We start from the raw sequence: 21,198 nt of genomic DNA, 5'->3' as shown, positions 1-21,198 counted from the left end.
AATATGGACAAATGTGGTATTTTGTTGGGGTTGAAACTATTACAATATAAATAGTTATCTCTAATGTTCAAGAATCCCGATGTGCAAACTAATTCCAGCGGTGTAGAGTCATCATTATTTGACGATGCTTTGAAGTGACGCTAAAGGGAGCGAGGATATATCATTTCACTTGATTCAATTCCTCCGTCCTCGAGTCTTTTCCTTTCGTCCTTCCCTCGCATCCTGAAGTGGTGGAGATAAGATGCGAGGAAAGGAAGCTAGGAAAGAAAACAAGGATGCACAAATAAGAATTGAGAAGCACCCTAAGAATAATTTACTCATCCTCATTTTGTTCCAAGCAGTATGACTTTCTGTCTTCTGTGGAACAAAAAGGTCTCAATTAGGTGACAAAAGAAGTATGTCCGAATTCACAGTACTCATAAAAAAATATAGGAATAAAATAAAGAAAACTAAATACAGCAATAAAACAAATCAAGGAAAGGCCCTCGTGAACAAATGTGTTTTGAAATACTTTTTAAAAGTGCATAGTGAGTTGTCAGAAAGAGTTCCATAGTTATTATTGGATGTTCAGAGTGTTCTTGCTGGAGTATATTTATTCAAGAAATTAGAAAGGTATATTAGGGCAGTACCATGAAGAAATTTAAAAACGAATAAAATGATTTTAAGGGATGATGGATGTTGTAGGGGTCCCATTCACTGTCTGTGAACTAGTTTATTTGTGTCAGAGAGGCTGCTTTCATGTTTATGCCTATGCATGATATTTGATCATGTCAGCGTGATACACTAGTAAATATCTGCTCTTGTGTGCAGGGTTTCATGGAAGATGTCAAATCCAGAGGGCCCTACATCTATTCAGTGTTGGAGTCGGCTCAGACTTTCCTGGCACAACACCCATTCCAGGAGCCTGAGGAGACGTTGCCTGAAAGCAAAGGTCTGTTCTCTAGTGATGAAAAGTGGCTAATGAACCATTTTGATACATTTAACCCTTAAATGCATGAATGTTTCGCCAATCATTATTACATATTCGGGTCTTTAGCGACCCGGATCAATATCTAATACAGATGGATTTCTACCTGTTGCAATAATATAAAACTCTCCTGATATTGGAGTAACAGTTACAGAAGAATAAATAAAGCATATTTTGTTACCTTTTTGAGCTTGGAAGGGTTCAGTTTGAGCAGATGTTTTATACCATCATCACTGTCCTCGTCAGAACTCATTTCCCAGTCCATTCAGCATCTGGCTCACATATTCTCATAACTATCATATTCAACATCTTCAAAATCAATCTTTTGATTGCTGAAAGTCATCAGTCATCAAAGATTCAATTATTGTTGTGGGAAAAAAAAACGTACATTTTTTTACCAAAAATGAATGGGGTTCTTTTATAATTGTGTTTTTTTTCTTGTTATGTTGTTTATAATTAATTGATTTAGCAATACTAAAAAGGTTAAAGGGATAGTTCACCCAAAAATGAAAATTCTGTCATCATTTACTCACCCTCAAGTTGTTCCAAACCTGTATGAGTTTCTTTGTTCTGCTGAACACAAAAGAAGATATTTTGAAGAATGTTTGTAACCAAGCAGATAGAGCAACCATTGACTACCATAGTAGGGAAAAAAATACTATGGTAGTCAATAGTTGCTCTATCTGCTTTGTTACAAACATTCTTCAAAATATCTTCTTTTGTGTTCAGCAGAACAAAGAAACTCATACAGGTTTGGAACAACTTGAGGGTGAGTAAATGATGACAGAATTTTCATTTTTGGGTGAACTTTCCCTTTAATGTCACTAAAGACCCGTCACATGATATTTAGGGCTAAGGTGATTGACTCAAAAACAAGGGGGTCCTGTGCCAGTCAATCAACTGCCACTAACAATGTTTCCATTCATGTTGTAAGTTTAATTATATGAAAAATCAGTGCTAATGATCATCCACAGATGCCTTAGGCCTGGGCAACCGTGTATCAAACCTTTCAAGGTGGTAGTACATTTAACGGCCGTGCGCACATTCATGAGAGAGTCGAATTACAGGGTAACCTGTGACCCGATGTGTGACTTTGGCATACAGTAAGCTTAAGTGAGAATGGAGGAAACAGCAAAACAAACGCCTGTCACGAATTAGAAGTCTAAAACAAGAAGTTTTAAAGAAAATTGACGGAGGATTTCGATATAAGAAAAGAGCTACGTCCTACAACGGGTCAGAGAACACCCGCCAGAACTCGACTCTCTCGTAAAAGTACGCAATTTATAAAGTTTTAAATATGGATATTTTTCTTAGAAAAACCCATCGCTTCGCTTCAGAAGGCATTTATTCACCCACTGGAGTTATGGATTAATTTTATGATTGATGGATGCGCTTTTTGGAGCTTCAAAAACTTGGGCTCTATTCAATGGCATTAGAAAGAAGATAGTCATATACACCTAGGATGTCTAGAGGGTGATTCAATTATGGGGTAATTTTCATTTTTGGGTGAACTATTCTTTATTTACAACTCTCGTTTTATTTTAAGCTTATTTCTACTAAACACAAATCTTAAGTCTTAATGTTATGCAGTGTTGTTTCTCAAGTACATTTTTTTTATATAAATGTTTTTAGATATTTTAATGGGAAAATTAGACAAAATACATAAGAATAGGTGGACACTTATTCTTAGGATGGACACACGGTTAATGGCAGATAGCTCTTCAGTTATTATAACCCAACATTAATTCAGCACAGGTGCATAGACATTACAATGCTTGATGAGACGATGCTTCCCTTCATGTAGGTCATCAGCCAAATTCTGCATCCACATGTCATCATGAGTGTGTCTGTGTCATATGGAAGAATTAATAATGGAGAGATCAGGGCTGTTGTTTTCACTCTGTCATTCTCCATTCTTCCCCTCCTCTCCATCACAGAGCTCTCTCCTCGCCGGCGAATGCTGAATGTAAGTCGCTCTGTGTGGAAGCAGGCCAATGTGGCCAGTGACCTGTGGGAGAAGTTGACGGCACGCTGTGTGGACCGACACCGGCACATGGAGCGAACCCTGGAGAGGCTGCTGCAGATCCAGGCTGCCATGGAGGAGTTGGCTGCAGCTCTGGAGCAGGCGGAGGGAGTGAGGGACGCCTGGGAGCCTGTGGGAGACCTGTTCATTGATTCGCTGCAGGACCATATAGACGCTACCAAGGTAATGCATCTTCGATGACCTGATCACAAGTGACTAATGCAGACAAATCACTGTTTACACATTTGTAATTGGATTTTTAAAAGGAATGGTCTCTGATGGTCTTTGGTGACTACATACATCATTTGCTACTTCAGTGTGCTACCACATACATACACAAAGCACAAAACAAGTCAGCACAGTGTTACTCCCAAAAATACGTCAATCCTCCTGCATAATTGAAGTTTTGAGTGGAATTCTCTAGGTTATTTTAGTCATGCATGTTGTGCTTCACATGATCTGTGTCTGCATGATATCAGGAAAACCTAAGAAGTTATGTGAAGTCTGTATGTGTGCCAGTTATTTTTTTAAGCTGCATGTATTTGTCAAAGTTTAAACGTAATATAGACACAATAGTTGATTGATGTGCGAGTAGGCGGCTGTCTAGGATGCATCAGGGTGTATTAGAGTTTACACTACATTGTGACATTAAACCACAATGCGCTGAATTAGGTCTATTTTGGTAGTAGCAAATTAAACTTTAAAAACATCCAAACTGCAGTGTTAAATCTTGCACTGGTAGGAATGTTTAAAAGTGAAAAAGTGACTTGCACTTGACTTTTGTATGGTTGGCTGTTGAGACCCTGTGATGCATGTAGCCAATTTACTTCTAGATGTGCTGCTTTAAATAGATAAAGATAAAGTGGCTCAGTGTGCATTCACATGTATTTTGATGTATTATGTGAGGTATTCTGATGGACTTTAGATATTTTTTACAGTTTTTTTTCATTTGTTAGAGGACCACACATCTTGCTCAGTTACTAATTCTAAGAATTTCAGCCAGATTGTAATGAGATTCTCCACAGGGCACATTTCTTTAATGGCATATAATGTCTTACTCATTTCATTTCACTGTAGGGTTTAGGGAGGTTATTTTTTTTCAGACTTTAAATTAATTGTACTGTGAATGTGTGATGTGATTTGCCACTGATGTGAATTATCTGTGTTATTTATTTATTTATTTTCAGAATGAGCTTTATTCACCAAGTCCCAACAAGGGATTTGTATGGTTTTCAGGAGCTCTGACTGCTTAAAACCATGAATACGTATATAACACAAGAACAGAAAGTTGAATTAAAATACAAATCTAAAAGAATATACATCTAGATTTGTAAGCAGTAGATTTACAGTACAAAATAAATACAGTTTCTTTATTGGCATGCACTGGTACCTTTCCATATGGTTCTTTATTGTGGGGAAATGTTCTTTACACTAAGGAAAACATGATTTAAAGAAAAACAAAAAAAAACTGTTCACTGGTTCACTTTAAGGATCCAAAATGGTGCTTCAATGGTGAAAACAATATTTTGGAACCTTTATGTTTAAGAATGTATGTACAGGTGCATATTTAGTGTATAAATTATTATTATTTTTTTGCATAATTATCTAGTGCCTAATGCCTGTGGCCTAAATAATAATAATATAAATATACTCAACTATAAAACCAGGTAGATAGTAGTGGGTATGCTATAGGGGTGTGTAGTGGATCCAGTATCTGTATCTGTAACAATCTCAAAATTGTTTAATTATTCAGATAAAGCCAGAAGTGGACAGGGCTTTAGACAGCAGTAGTTCTTAAAATTATGTGAGAAGAAATGTACTTTTGTTACCTTCATAGTTATCATTTAACAAATATACCTTGTTTAACTCATTAAATAATTATTTTTATTATAATTATAGGCAGTGCTTTGAGATGTAGTGCGAGTACAAGTCCTGGCTCAAGGACCTTTTCCGATCCCGATAAATATTTAAACATAATCTAATTAGAGCAATAATACTAAATTTTAATTAAAAGGGGAACTTTGTGTACAGAATATCAGGACAATCATCCACAATTAACCTCAAATAAGAGGAGAATATTTAAAATGCTGATTAATGAAAACTGAAAAAGCTGATTGGTGAACATGGAAGTTAAAAGAAAATATGTAGTGGTTTAATATTGCTAAAACAACTTTTACTATATGCATACAAATGTAAATCTGAACTGAAATTATAAAGAATATATTAAATGCTTGCCGTCTCCAAATCATGTAGCCATCATATCGTTCAAGATTTTAAACATTTAAATACACATTTCAAGTAGCAAGCAGAAAATGTTTATGATTAAATATATTTGATATTACTCTTGACAGGGAGCTGTTTCTGAGAGACGCACAGAGACGGCAACGCGACTATTTGATTTGCGATAGTGCTGTGCTTATTTTATTTATTTGTGTATCATATCGTACAAGGTTTAAATAATTTAAATGGACATCAAATTGTAGAAATTGTGTAGGATTTAGTTTAGTTGATATTACTCCTGCTAAGCTCTGGTTTCTGAGAGACATGCGGAGACAGCAACGCAATACGGCTATTTGAGTTGCGCTCATTTCATTCATAGAGTGTACAGTAATTCATTCACACACTCAGTATTGTGTAGAGTTTTATGTATAATATTGTGTTATCTCTGGCTCACCTATTATCCAGCAAACGTGAAGAGTGACTATATTTTTGCCTACCAAATATTTTTTCTATTATTTGGTGGAATTTGTTATTCATTTTGAATCCATTATCCATGTCTTTCCGTATGAGATATTTGCTTTTGGGCCCATCCATTCTATAGCTGTTAGATGTGGAGATGGCCTGTGGAGTAAAACTGTTCTTGTGGCTGGATATTCTAGTTCACAGAAAACTATAGCATCTGCCCGAGGGCAAAAGTGCACATGTCCTACAGTAGGTGAGGTGTGATGATGTTACCTGCCCATTTCTTCAGCCTGGAGGTCCTGGAGGTTGAGCAGGTGCATACCAATTTTCATCTAAGCAGTCCTAACATTATATTTTGCAGTCTACCAAATGAGATCTAGAATGCAAATGGCAGTCATAATCCATCCAGTGGATTTTTATTAACTTTATTTTCTGGATGTCCTTTGTATAGTTTCCAGCGTTTTATGGTTTTCTGATAGCTCACTCAGCTGTACGCTGCTATTAGTTTTGCCCTTAAGATACTGTACTCAGTCATTTGACTGTGATTAAACAGAGAGATTAGGGTCATAATAAAAGCACTGAAAGATGATGGATATGAATGTTATCCTTTAATCTACCATACTATTTCAAAGACTTGAGCGTAAAAGCATATCCCCCTAATGTTTCCCCATGGCAGCAGGGGCTGCCGAACAAAAACCATGAAATGAAAGTAAAATATCTTAATTTAAACAAGGAAAAAAGCTGAAAAATATTTTATGTACATTTCTGTAAAATTATTGTTTTTGCACTTTATTTGAATTAAGATATTTTACTTTAATTTTAGGTTTTTTTGTTTGGCAGCCATAGCTGCCAGTCATTTGACCTTTTTTATGATTTTATTTTTTACAGTGTAAATATAAAACTTATAAGATTTGCTTTAAAATTACAAAGAATAATGTTAAATTGTTATCATGGACATAAACCTTTATTATAATGGGCTACATATTTAATTACAAATTTATGTAAAATTACAGAAATAATACAGTAATTTCTCTGTATAAAAATGAGAATTATTGTAATTTGTCATTAATTATATAATCCTTAAAATAATGGTCAGGTTTATAGATATTGTTTGTAATTTTACATGAATTTGTAAGTTATTAAAACAGAAAAAATACTGTATAATACAGTAATTTTCCTGTATAAAAAATGAGATTTGTCATTGATTTAATTATAAAAATAACAGTCAAGTTGTTAATTTACAGATATTGTTTGTAATTTTACATAGTTTTAAACGTAATTTAGAATTACAAGTTATTTTCCGTAAAATTTTGAATTTTTTTTTTTTTACAGTGTACCATCAATGGTGTACAGAATCAAACTCCCTGAGCTGTACAGTAGGAGGTCTTTTTATTGACAATACAATCATGGTTGTTTCCGTGGAGATAAGCTGAGTTATTATAAATATGGAACACTGTGGGTATCTATTTGTAGTACTACCTTGTGCATCAGTGAGTCAGATATTCTATTCTGCCGTTGGGGTCCCAACAGATTACTTACTGTGTGGAAATGGTATTTCCGTTTCTCTATTAATGTAAACATGTTTTTGTGATGTAATGTGCTTTTTGTGAATAGTACAGTACATGTCATTGTAGCCGCGTAATTAAATAATTAACTAGTTTGTCTCCCTGGAGCTGTACCCTGATGCAATATGTTGAGTTTTTAGTTCAGGCAGAAGCAGGACTCAGCGAACTGACATGTTCGTGCTATGCTCTGACAGGAGGTGGGGCATTTATCAATGTTTCCCCTGCTGTCAGAACCAGCAAGCACATGGCAAATCATGCAGGCTTAGTTTTTCCATTTGTTTTCCTGGCTGCCTGTCAAAGTCACGAACAAGCCAAGATCAATGCTCCTACACTTATCTACATGCAGTAGGATTCAAAATTCTGAGGCCACATTGAATGTCCGGAATTTTTTTATTTATTTATTAATATTTGTATTCGGGAAGGATACATTAAATTGATCAAAACAATAAAGATAACAAATTGACAATAAACACATTATGGGCCAGATGTATTAAAAGCTTACGCCAGTGCAAACCCTCTTTTAGTGTTAACAAACTTCTGTTAGGATTCTGATAGGAGAATGATATGTATGGACTTATCTAACTCTGGGGGATACGGTGAATAAGCTAAAGTCCCAAAAAGTCGGCGTGTTCCTTTAAGCAGCACTGTTTTCAGTACTGATCAAATAAGCCTTGGTGAGTCTTCTTTTAAAAACATAAAAAAAATCTTCCAGACCCTAAATGGTGGTGTATTTCAACTTGGCTTTTCACTTACAAAAATATTTCTTTAAATTTTTTCAAAATTTCTCTTGCCACCATTTCGCACTCTCACACACATTGGGTCCTGTCACACTTAGACATTTGGTGCGGGTTCAGTGCTATCGACAGACTGGGTCTCTCTTGCACTTTTGCCCAGTGTAGCGCCTCAATGTAAATGTGTGGAAGGAAGCAAGCAGCGGTGTTGGATGGAATGAAAATGGACAAGTGTAGACTGTGAATGGAATAAAAGATCACTTTAAACATCTAAAATATCCACCCTGTGGCCAGCCTGTCAATATCACAACTCTTTAAATCGTTTGTAGTGGAGAGCAGGCAGTTGTAACACTTAAATGTAACATGATTCAGTAGTAACACAATGAATAGTGCACTCACCCACATGGAAATAATCTATATGAACATATATGTTTTAATATAGGTTTTGATATAGGTTTTTAATATATGTGACATATATAAAATTGGCCATTTTCCTATATTATATGTACATATATGCACATATGTGTACATATATGTACACATATACAGTATGTACATATATGTGTACATATATACATGTGCATACATATACCTATATAGGTATATGCATAATCTTTTTTGTTAGTTCTTAGTTATTGCATTGATAATAGATATGAGCTAGGCATCATGTATGACAGTTGCCAAAGTGAGATATGAGCTACAAAATGACCAGATCCTGCCATGAGCTATAGAAGACATATCTTGTATGTAAAGGGCTTATATGTGGATATAAAGAAGCAATACAGGAGACCTATATGGCCTGTATATGCATATATATCCACCTCAATTTTGCCTATATGTGGCATATATACGCATATATGCGGCATATATGCAAAATATATATTATCATACATGTGCATATATGCTGTATATATGCAGCAAATATGTGCATATAAACTGCATATAGGTTTCATATATGTGCATATATGTGCATATAAACTGCATATAGGTTTCATATATGCGCATATATGTGCATATAAACTGCATATAGGTTTCATATATGCGCATTTATGTGTATATAAACTGCATATAGGTTTCATATATGCGCATATATCCTCATATAGGTTCTTTCCATGTGGGCAGAAATCAGATGGAAAGTTTCAGCAAGAAATCATATACAGTATATTTTTTTATTTAAGTGAAAATGTAGTGTTGATCATCCATCTAATTTTCTCTTTCTTTTGTAGCTGTTTAAAGAAGAGCTGACCCAGGTGAAGGAAGGAATGAAACACATAAATGACCTGGCCCATCAGCTGGCCATTTCTGACGTGCACTTGTCCATGGAGAACGCCAGAGCCCTGGAGCACCTCAACAACAGATGGAAACTTCTGCAGGTAGTAAAATCACATGCCATATCTCATCCTTACCTGTCCACCATAACTAATGGACCCCTATGGATATCATACAGTACACTGGTCACCATTGCCATCGCTGGCTCCAGCCAACTAAGTTTGTGCATATGCACTATGAAAAATGGAGCTTAGGAGATGGAATATAATACGCCGGTCTTGCCTGGCTGGGAGCGGTGATGGCTCCATTATCATCGGTCACGGGGAGTGCCTTTTGTCTACATGCTCATGGGAAAACAAAGGCCTTTCCGACGAGAAAATAGAGGAGATGTAAAATGAAATTGAGTGTTTCGATTGCATCTGGTTGTTTTATGTGTGAGATGAGCTTAAGAGAGCCAGAAAGAGATGCAGGGAGAATGAGAAGTACACTTGAATGTGTGGGAGTGTGTGAATTCAGTTATTGAAAAATGACTATGAAATGCATATCTGCAGCTGTTTGCGTGAGACCTAATGTGAGGGAAAACAAACAGGACTATAGTCTATAAGCATTTCAAATATGTTTGTACTTTTTAGTATAAATGCCATGAGAAATTCTGTGTTAATAAATCCTTGGCTTTTAATGCTCAAACGTTCATATAGTCATGTGAAAAAGAAAATACACCCATTTGAATTCTATGGTTTTACATATCAGGACTTGGAAGGTCTTAAAATTAGGCAAATGCAAAAGTTTGCAAAGTTGCATCTGAACAAAGACTTCTGGAAGTCCTTTGGACAGATAGACAGCACAAACACCTCATACCAACTGTCAAGCATGATAATGGAGGGGTGATGATTTGGGCTTGTTTTGCAGCCACAGGACCAGGGTATCTTGCATCCTGTAGTCATTGAGTCGACCATGAACTCCTCTGTATACCAAAGTATTCTAGAGTCAAATGTGAGGCCATCTGTCCGACATCTAAAGCTTGGCCGAAATTGGGTCATGCAACAGGACAATGATCCCAAGCTACACCAGAATGGCTGAAAAAGAAAAGAATCAATGTGCAATGGCCCAGTCAAATTCCTGACATCAACGCAATTGAAATGCTGTGGCAGGAAGAGAGCTGTGCATAAACAAATGCCCACAAACATTAATGAAGCATTATTGTAAAGAAGAGTGGGTCAAAATTCCTCCACAATGATGTGAGGGTCTGATAAAGTCATATAAAAAATGATTACTTCAAGTTATTGCTGCTAAAGTTGGTTCTAAAAACCATTTGTCACACATGGCTTCTCCATTTGGCTTTATTTTTGTTAAATAAGTAATGACACTGTGTTGTTGTTGTTCCTCCACCTAATTTTAAGACCTAATAAAGTCTCTCATGCTCACCAAGGCTTCATTTATTTGATCAAAAATGTAATTTATACTTGTGACATCTTTACTGTAACTTGTAATCAATTGAATGCATACTTGCTGAATAAGTGTTCATTTCTTTACTCTCATTTTTTTTATATAATATTATCATTAATTGTACTAAATGAACATGTTAAAATGACAGCCCTTATATTTATCTAACAAGACATTTAGTGGCTCAATAGCTACCATGATTAACAGAGATATCTGCCTTTTACATGGGGCAATATTATATTTCTGTTATTGCAAAGCAGTGCTGTTTGTCCTTGAAATGCCTCATAGAAACAGAGAGAATACAAGAAGAGAGTGAGGGAAAAAAATACTTCATGCTTGAGTGGATTTGCTGGCCTTTGTATATGCCAGTGTTTTGACATCCTCTGAATGATTTACATTGTAAATAACTCAGAATTAGGTAGTCCACCATTCCCTAGAGACATCTGGTTGGTGGCGACAGCGTCAGAGATGGAATACTCTTGGGAAACTTCTTACGCAACACACTCCCCATTTTCCTTATTACCGCTCACAGACTTTTCACAGACTCAGTCATTTTTCATTTATCTCAGTCACTGCTCATCTATTCAGTATGTATTCTTCAAAAGTATTAGACTGGTACACTGGCCCAATAACAAAACTTAAAGGTCTGAATTTGCTCACTGTCATGGTGTTAAAAACCCATCTGACGTTGTTTTTTGGGGGACCATTCCATTAACACAATCAGAGAACTTTGATTTAGTATGTTAAATTATTCACTCCTCTTTCTCCTTTTTTATTCAAGGGGTCTATTGAAGAACGTCTAAAACAGTTGCAAGATGCCCACAGAGATTTTGGCCCCGGATCACAGCACTTCCTTTCCAGTAAGTGTGGTATAACTCATTTGAAGCTGTAGAGGGTGAAGTATGGGCTAATGAAGCTCAGTGTAGAGAACGGTTGGCACAGGGCTGTGTTTAAATGGACAGGGTGGGCTGTGTCTTTATTCATTTTCGCCATCACATCAGATCTGTCTGGTGAATAATTGCGGGACAAAGACTGTCCCTGCTACAAATATATCCTCATTTAGAAGTTGTCCACACTTTTCTGTCTGTCTAAATCACTACAAATCAGTGCTACATTGCAACGCTAAAATGAGGACACAGGGAATGTCAATTCCAAGTGAAGTTTCAAGCAATGTTGTAGTACTCAAGATCCAAGAGTCCAATAGTTTCAATCCAAGACCATATTTGCATGGTCTTGTTATTATCTTGGTATTCACCTTGAGAGAACCTTGGCTCTTGACTTGAACTCAACCAGCTCACACAGTTCAGTTATAAATGAGAATGGCTCTTTCAAATTTGAGCAGATTTTTAAAGGTGCACTCAGTTAGAAACACTGGCTTGTTGTGTACAAATTGATTTTGATAAAAAAAGTTACGGACTGCTAGCCTGACGTTGTCATACTCAATTCTAGTCAGAATATGAGTCTCAGGGTTCCTACGGGGTTTGGAAAAGTATGGAAAAGTATGGAATTTGATTTGAGTTATTTCCAGGTCTGGAAAAGTATGGAAAAAATAAATCAGAGTATGGAAAAATATTTATGTTTCCAGACTAATGTCCCAATTTCATTTTCTAAATATAAAATTAAGAATTTCTAAATGTATATAATAAATATATACACAATCGTTTTTTTCAATGAATGAAAAACTTGTAGCCTAGCTATGGCAGTAAAGGTCAGACCTGTGTGTTCCTTCCTTTTCACAGTTCAACAGTGGTTAACACAGCACTTTGTAGTTTGAGAAAGCAAGTTGGGTTTGAGGATAAAACAGTCGATAGTGGAGTTCTTAAAGGAATTGTATACCCAAAATGAAAATTTGTCATTTATTCACCCCATGTCTTTCAAAACCATAAGACTTTATTATATTAACATTTTTAATATTTTAAATCTGAGAGATTTCAGTCCCTTTGTTAAAGGACTTGTTCACCCCAAAATGAAAATGTCCTAATAATTTTCTCACCTCAATGCCATCCAAGATATCCATGACTTACTTTCTTCAGTGAAAGATAAATTAAGTTTTTGAGCAACCAACTGAGTTGGTGCCATTTTGGATGGCATTGGGGTGAGTAAATGATTAGGACATTTTCATTTTGAGGTGAACTAATCCTTTAAATATCTTCATGTGTCCAAGATTTCCAAGATTAACAAAAGTCTTATTAGTTTAGAATGACATGAGGGTAAGTAAATTATGATATAAATTAAATTGTTGGGTAAATTAATAACCCTTTAAAAAAATTGTGACTGATTTAGCATTTTGATCGTTAAGGTCAAAAAAGGCAATATTTTAATATAGGATTTCTAAATATTAGATAGCCTACATAGAGGTTTTGACTCAGAGTGTAACAGACTTGTCGGCACCAATAGCATTGTGGGTAAGTGTGTCGCCATGTAGTGCTGTAGTGCTTCGGTAGACCCGAGTTCGAGTCCGGCCTCATGGACTTTTCCCAATCCCGCCCCTCTCTCTCTCCCACCTTACTTCCTGTCTAGCTACTTTCCTATCCTAATAAAAGGCAAAAACGCCACTACTAAATCTTTAGAATGTAACACTTGTTAGCAGTTGAATTTGAAAACATTTTATCAGAACAAGTTAAATATGGTCGGAAAAATCTGTAGGAAGTCTGGAAATTCGAGTCTGGAAAAGTATGGAATTTTGAAATGAAAATTGTGTAGGAACCCTGGAGTCTGATACTGCTCCGTTGGGCTGTGATTATGGGGGGTGTTTCAACCGAACCAGGAAAGACATCAATTGGATAGACCTACAACCAATCAGAGCAACGGAGCGACGCATAACGTTAGTTGTCAAATATCAACAGAACTCAACTGCACACAGTGTTGCCGAGTCCCCGGTTTTGCCGTGGGATGTTTTTTCATGTCCGCGGGTTGAAGCAACCCCAATTATGTGATATTTAGACCCAGGAACCCAGGCAACCCTGCCAAAAAAACACATATTTTACCCCCCAATGCCATTTTTACCCCGCGGAAAGCTATTGGGCTTGTTTTGGGCTAGTTTTGAGTAGGAATTGGGCGGGTTTTGTTGTGAAAACTTGGCAACCCTGTCTGCACGTACGCTGGAAGAAGTGAGTGTAAACAATGTTTGCTGGTGTTGTAAAAAAGAATTTAAAGATACACAGAGTACTTACCAACACGATCATAATTTCTGAGAGAAATAAGGTGAATGCATATACGAACAAGTTCTCCGTTTAGGATTAGAACAAATTCAACCCAAGCGCTCTTTGGTGACGTGGATGCTTACATTACTGTTTATCATCTGTCCATCATCATCTAAACCCCGCCCTGACAATTTGATTGGTCCGAAGAGCTTCTGTTTGGGCATAGTTGCTCCACAACGGATCAAGTCCAGACCGAACTTCCCGAACTAAAATGTTGTGGGCGGGGCTAAGTTCGGCTGGCATCCAGGCTAACGGACTGCAGCTTTAAAATAGGACATTTAAGTAGCCTTTTTAAACATACCTTAGAAAAATGACTGATTACTAAACATTAATGGTGTGTATCTTGAGACAAAACAATGGCACTGACATATTTTAAGATGTCAGTGCAAGTTGCTTTCAGTTAAAACAGCTCGCTTAAGCCTTGTCTGTGAAACTGGGCAATTTAAGCCTGTTTAAGATTTAGTTTTGTTAGCCTGTTAACCTTTAGCTCAGGCCCTTATCTGAAAATGAGGCTCAGAGGACTATTAGTGGCTGGCAATTATTTTTTTAATAATCAAAATAAAGTCAATTTAAAATTAGACCTTTGTCAGTAGCTCAGTATATAAGTAATGATGTATTTTAGCCCTGTTTCCACCTAAATTACCCGGAACAATTTGTCCCAGGAACTTTTTTCCCCCAGACCTGTTCCTGTCTGCATTTCCATCACAGTCTTAAGTACCGTGAAGATTAGTCCGTTGATTTAGAACTGGATTACCACTGGATTTCTTCCTTCTCATATAAACTTATAAAATATTTTTTAAACTTCATCGTTGATTTGATGTCCCATCCCCTAAAAGTTCCTGAACTTTGAAAAAGTACTACCTCGCGAGCAGGGACGTTTTGAGAGGGACATTTTTACCTGTAACTTAATTTAGACCCTGGTCCCTGCGATCGAAACACACAGAGTACTACCCAAAAGTCCCTAGTTCCTGGGGAAAGTTCTTGTGGTGGAAACGTGGCTTTTGTGGTACTTTTATTTTGTGATTTCACTGGAACAGAGAGCGAGTTAGGATGGAGAATTAAAGAAGTATAGTGTACATATGAAAGCCATGTGTGGAGGTGGCGCCCTGTCCTCTCTCTTGGGCCTCATTCCACCACTGACTAGAAGGAAGGATAATATTTGTAATGTTATATAAACCGAGAATTTTAAGGGTGCTGACACCTAATTCATTTCAGATTGTAAAAGCAGCTGAGAAGGAAGACAGGGGTGCTGAAGCCCCCTAAATGACCTCAGAGACTATATAGTTCTCTACGTTCTTACCTTTTGTATATCATAGCAAAGCAACGTTTGACCTTAGAAGTTCCACAAAGAGAAGTTTACACATCTCCACTTACAGAAAAGCTTTCTACCATTCTGAACACTTTTGAGGTGCTGTTGTTTAATAGCCTCTCCGTGTGGAAGCAGTTTGCTTGAAGGACCTTGAGCTGTGCCGTTTGAGATTTTCAAAATAGCTTTTCATGCTCGACATGTCTGTCTGATTGATATTGCACTTTTTCTTTCTTTGTCACTCCAGGCTCTGTGCAGATTCCTTGGGAACGTGCCATTTCCCCCAACAAAGTGCCATACTATATCAAGTAAGTCCAGCCGTAAACCATCAGTAGTCTATGAGTGTCAAAAGTTAGACAGTGTAAAACTGTGGGATGGGCATGTCAGATTATCAGGTATAGAAAGCAAACTCAATTACTGATCCCTGGTGCAGAAGATTATAAAGCGATAAAAAAAGAAAACAACATTTCGACTGTGGCGTTCCTTTTGTCAGGCAGCCCAGTGCATTTTTGGCAGTTGGAGTTTATCCGCTTGTTAAGTCCTGACATAAGGAACACCGTTTCTGGGTCCAAGCCTCAACTCGTTTCACTTGAGGATGCCATCGACGGCCGTTTATGAGCGCTATTTATTCATATTAAACATCAAACATTTTAAAAAGTTAAACATTTTAAATACTTACAGTCTACACAACAGTCTCTGTGCTCACAGCGTCACAGACATTAATATTTTAACGATTTATAAAAGATGAATCACTGTCTGGCCATCTGGAATTTTGGTATGGAGATAAAGGTTATGATTATAATTTTTGTAGTATTACACCACATTGTATGTGTATATTAGCACCGTTTGTTGTTTTTCTTGTGGTATGAGATATGAGCGTTTGGACCCGGAAGCACTGCTGCGTGACGTCAGACTTAACAACCGAATAGATGTCACAGCAGTGTCTGTGTTGGGTGGGGATCGCAATTGAGAGGAGGTCTGTAGTACTTTGAAAGATTTCCTTTAGCATACCTATTCATCTCAGTGGTAGTTGTTATCCTCCCCTGAACGCCACTGTTTGAAATCTTTATTCATAGCAATCAGTATTTTTATAATGAACTAAAACTATTAATTGAAGTAAATAAATTAAGTAATTTAAATAAATAAAGCTGTAATTAAATACAATATAATTATAACCTGAAAATCTCAACTTAAATAAAAATGAATGCTGCCTTGGCAACTAACTGCAATAAATAAGTTGAAATTAAAATGTATATTATAAAAAAACCTCATAAAAATGACAAAAGCACATAACAAAATTACTAAAACTTAAACTAAAAGGAAAATAGCAGTGATGGGAATCACAGCTACGGCTCAGATGATTGGCTTAAAAAGTTATGTGTAGTTTATTTATATGCTATTATATGATTTATTCATATTTTGAAAGTCACAGACTGCCATGTGACTTATCATTCGGAAGTTGCAGGAATTGGCTGATTGAATGACAAGAATAAATGACTAACCGTGACGTCAAAGGGAGCAGACAGGGAGAAATCAATTTCAATAAAACCTAAATGGTGAGAAGGGTGGTCCATATGAACAAGCCACAGGGTAAAAATTATGCAACAGAAGGTTTTCATGTCACTGGCCAATCAATGTAATCACTAGCGCAGGTAATGATGAGTGAACAGCTGGCAAACTTCCCTCTTCAGGCCCTGTCACTTGTTTATTTGTTCCTATCATTTATTCATCTTATATCTTTATCTCTTGGCTGATGGTACTATAAAGGCTGCAGAGTGCAGGAAGTGGAGTGGTTGTTTCAGTAAAGCATGTAGCACACATGTATCAGATTTATCTTGCTCTTATTGTTCTTGCCTGTTCGAGCCTTGTGTAGTATTTGAGCTTTTCGTTGAATGACAACCCTTATGTTTGAGGATATGAGCACATTGAGACGTTGAAGACATTGAGGTCTTTGTTCAAGATTACTGTAGTTGTCTCTCATACTATGGCAATGTTTCATTTGCTGTATATTTTACAACTGATTACTGCATATTAAATTAAGTGATATACCATGATTATGATCTACTTGAACTATCAAAATCTACGTTTTACCTTAAATGTACTGATAACTACCATGACAATACAGGTGGTTAAATAAAAACCACATAACGAATTGGAATTCATCATAAATGGTCTGTTCATAAAACGCAGCCAGTACTCATACACTCACACGTGCACACACACAAAAAGACAAAACAGCATTAGAGTAACACACATGACACTAAAATAATGCAACAAACAATAACTAAATAACAGAAAATGAATCACGCCAATGTACAACATTACTGATAACAAAAATAAGAAGAAACTAAATGATATATATTTATATGATATGCAGGGACTTCTGCTTTTACTGTTTATCACTGCAAATTTTACAGTATTTATTAGATTTTACTTGCAAAAAAACGAAATATGACAGTAATTTACAGTAAAATTACATATTTACACCCACTTACAGTTTTCAATGTATTGCATGCCACTAGGTAACAGTTATTTAGAGGTTTTTACGGTAGCATTTTTTTCAAGAAAAAAAACAAACATTTGTACACTTAAAGGGATAGTACACCCAGGAAGGAAAATTCAGACATCATTTATGCAACCTCATGTCATTCCAAACCCAAATGGCTCTTCTTTTTTTTGTCATTGTGTGCTTCGCAACCAATTGCCAAATTTGAATATGCAGATATGCAAATGAATTTTGAAAGCTTCAACAGAGGGGGCATTTTTCAGTACATAATGATTTGAATTTGCATTTGTGCATAGAAGAAACAAAATAATATGTGTTTGGAGTGGCATAAGGGTAATAAATAATGAAAAATGTGTAAATAATGGCAGAATTTTCATTCTTGGGTGAACTGTTGCTTTAATGTTTCTCTCGCATGTGTTCTCCCTCTTCTCTCTATGTTTTTCTATTTTTAGCTTCACTACTCTGCTCTTATATCTCTCTCTTTCTCTCCCTTTTTATAGCCATCAGGCCCAGACAACCTGCTGGGACCATCCAAAGATGACTGAATTATACCAGGCTCTGGGTGAGGCAATTAAACACAATTAAACTTCCCACAAATGTGTCTACTTCCCACTGGGCAACCGTGATGTGGACACACACAAGCTCAAATACACCAACTAGAAGATGGTCTCACACTGAGCACGATTTTTTTTACCTGGACCTCTAATTATAACCTAATATTTCATCCCACCCCAGAGGTGTCGACAGCTCTCTCGTTAACCCGAGGGCAGCTGGGCCAACAATATCCATAGCTTCTAATTAATAATGATTAAAGGGCGTTTACTCTGTGTGTTAATCTGATGTGACGTGACACAGGTAGTCTAAACACTCCGGCACGGCATGAGCATAAACCGCTCAACCCCACTGAAGTGACGCATTGCTTTCTGTCTCTCTATTTGCCAATTTGTGGCTTTTTATTCTCTTTCCTTACATTATTATCTCTTTTTACTGTCCCATCTCCCCTGCTGTTCTCTCACAGCGGACCTGAATAACATCAAGTTCTCTGCATACCGGACGGCCATGAAGCTGAGGCACGTGCAGAAGGCTTTAAGATGTATGTAAAAAGCAGCACCCACATTGGTTTGCCCTTTTCCTATCTTGTTCTCTGAACCCAAGTCATTGATTATTCGCGTATGGGGCCGGCCCTGCTGTGCGCTTCTGATCTGTCTTTTTCATTAGAGCCTAGTGATTTTTATGTAGCTTAATTAAGCCTAATAATTGGTGTGATTGTACTTCTTCGGGGGTGGTAATTAAGACGTCTGCATGAGGAATTAACCACTGTTCCCCCTGTGACACGCTTTGTGGGTGGAGGTTTATCTGCCTCTGTCCAGACAGGAGCTCTTTCTCGTTGACAGTTTGCTTCTTTCCCTCAGCCCCCCACTGTGCACATAATATAAATATACACTTGTCCTTATAAGTCCGTTTTATGCTTTTAATTGCCTTTCAAAAATATAATCGAGCGCTGTAAGACATCTGCTTTAATACACTGAAATATTTGGGATTCATATGTCTTGCAAAAGAGTCTATTTCTATCGTTCAATGTCTGTCAACAGTAAAATATTATTTTTGTGTAATACTGGTGTAGTTGTACAACATCTACTAGTAGGGGCTTGGTCACGCTAACTAGCCAAACTTGACTCCTTTGTGGAGAGTTTTGAATCTTGGGTCAGCAGGATAAATGGATTCTTCTATAAAACTTGTGTGTTTCCCATTTGATAAGTATATTTAATCAAGTGATGTAGTAAAAATTGTTTTCTTTTTTTTAAGCATTAGTCAAATGCATTGTACCATATTTTCTGAAGACATACTTCAGAAAGTTATCAAGGTTGATGGTTTTACAGTTTAATTTGACACTGCAGACGTATTACTCAGGGTTTTGAAACGACCAGCTTTTCTAAATTTTTCCCCTTAAAATTCAAGGTAAGATTGTCCTCAGCAGACTTATCAAAACATGGTAAAGTGGAGGAGACTTTAGCTAGTCCTTGAAATGCACTTTGTACATTTAGACATCTTGAAATGATGATGTCATTCACAAAATATAAAAAAGAAATTTCAGAATTAATATTAGTAAATATTGTTAACTAAAATCACAGCTAGACAATTAAATTTATTAAATTTGAGTTACTCATGGTGTCCGTGTTTTATGGGGACCTTCCTTAGACATGATTTTTAAACTGTACAAACTGTATATCCCCCAATCCTACCTCTAAACACATCCCTCACAGAAAACGTTCTACATTTTTTTTTTTAAATCATCATTTAGTATTATTTATATCAACTGTTTTTCTCAAATATTTCTGGTATTACTATGCTGGTGGGGACCAGATGTGGACCTTAGTGAAGTATTTTTACTTCCTACTCAAGTACATTTTTCAAGTACATGTACTTTATCAGGGTTTTTTTTTTTTCTTCACTACATTTCAAAGCATAATGTCGTACTTTTTACTGCACTACATTTCATAAATAAACGAGTTTTTTTTTTTTTACCTTTAATACTTAATTGTGACTTATACTTAAACGTAGTACTTTCTTACTTGTACTCAAGTAAAACTTTGAATTACTTTTACTTGAGTAAAATTAAGTATTTTTAATTTATGTAATTACGTATTAAATGATAATCAATAGGAAACGTAGTGCAGTAAAAAGTACAAAATTATGCTTTGGAATGTTGTGAAGTAAATTTTTTCCAAAGAAAAACACTCTAGCTGCGTCCGAAATCGAATACTTCTCGACTATATAGTATGCGAAAAACAGTACGCCAACAGAGTAGTATGTCCGAATTCATAGTATTCGAAAAACATTAGGCGAAAAGTACCCGGATGACCTACTATTTCCGGCGTACGCATCCGATGGACACTTTACTATCCCATGAGGCAACGGGAGATGATTTATGAATGGAGGTGATGGGACGCAACTGACGCTGGTAGGTCACATGATCATGACAACATGGCGGATGTAGTAAGTCCGGATTACATTCATACTACATTCATTCATACTATATAGAACGTACTTTTTTAAATTCAAATGTAGTACCTACTTACAAAGTACGCGATTTCGGATGCAGCCTCTGTCTCTTTCCTTTCTCTCTGTCTTTCTCTCTACTCTCTACTCTCTGTCTGTGCACTTTGACTCCTGTTTTGCTAGTCTATGTCATTAGCCGAATGAATAATCGGGCTGCTATAGAAACTGTGTAGATGATTGAGGATGGCTGTATAAAGAGAGCATCAACAAAAAGCCTGTTAGTGTCCGTCTACCCACCTAACCCTGAAAGCATCGTGGCCACTCAGCTTCCATATTTCAGCTCATTATCCAATTTAGGATGACATCAGCATACAGCCTTAACCCCTATACTCTCAATGCTGCACTAGAGATGGCCAGATACAATGATGTTAGAGCAGTCAAATCCAATTAGTTAACACTCCACATGCAGTAATAATAAGCATCTGGCCTATGTGCGTGTGTTT

The 21,198-nt window shown here is 36.6% G+C and overlaps 1 protein-coding gene across 1 annotated transcript in view; it reads left to right on the top strand.

Moving 5' to 3' along the window:
• drp2 (dystrophin related protein 2) overlaps positions 1-21,198 on the top strand; it is a 101,329-nt gene that overhangs the window by 35,332 nt on the left and 44,799 nt on the right. The window contains exons 4-10 of the mRNA XM_079838840.1: positions 811-931; positions 2,905-3,173; positions 9,195-9,341; positions 11,462-11,540; positions 15,437-15,497; positions 18,196-18,257; positions 18,714-18,788. Coding sequence (XP_079694966.1) covers positions 811-931; positions 2,905-3,173; positions 9,195-9,341; positions 11,462-11,540; positions 15,437-15,497; positions 18,196-18,257; positions 18,714-18,788 — 814 coding nt within the window. The remainder of the gene's footprint in view (positions 1-810; positions 932-2,904; positions 3,174-9,194; positions 9,342-11,461; positions 11,541-15,436; positions 15,498-18,195; positions 18,258-18,713; positions 18,789-21,198) is intronic.

The sequence above is a fragment of the Gobio gobio genome, assembly GCF_949357685.1.
Source record: "Gobio gobio genome assembly, chromosome: 16".
In the NCBI taxonomy this organism is placed as follows: Eukaryota; Metazoa; Chordata; class Actinopteri; order Cypriniformes; family Gobionidae; genus Gobio; species Gobio gobio.
This window is presented reverse-complemented; position numbering and strand designations above follow the sequence as displayed.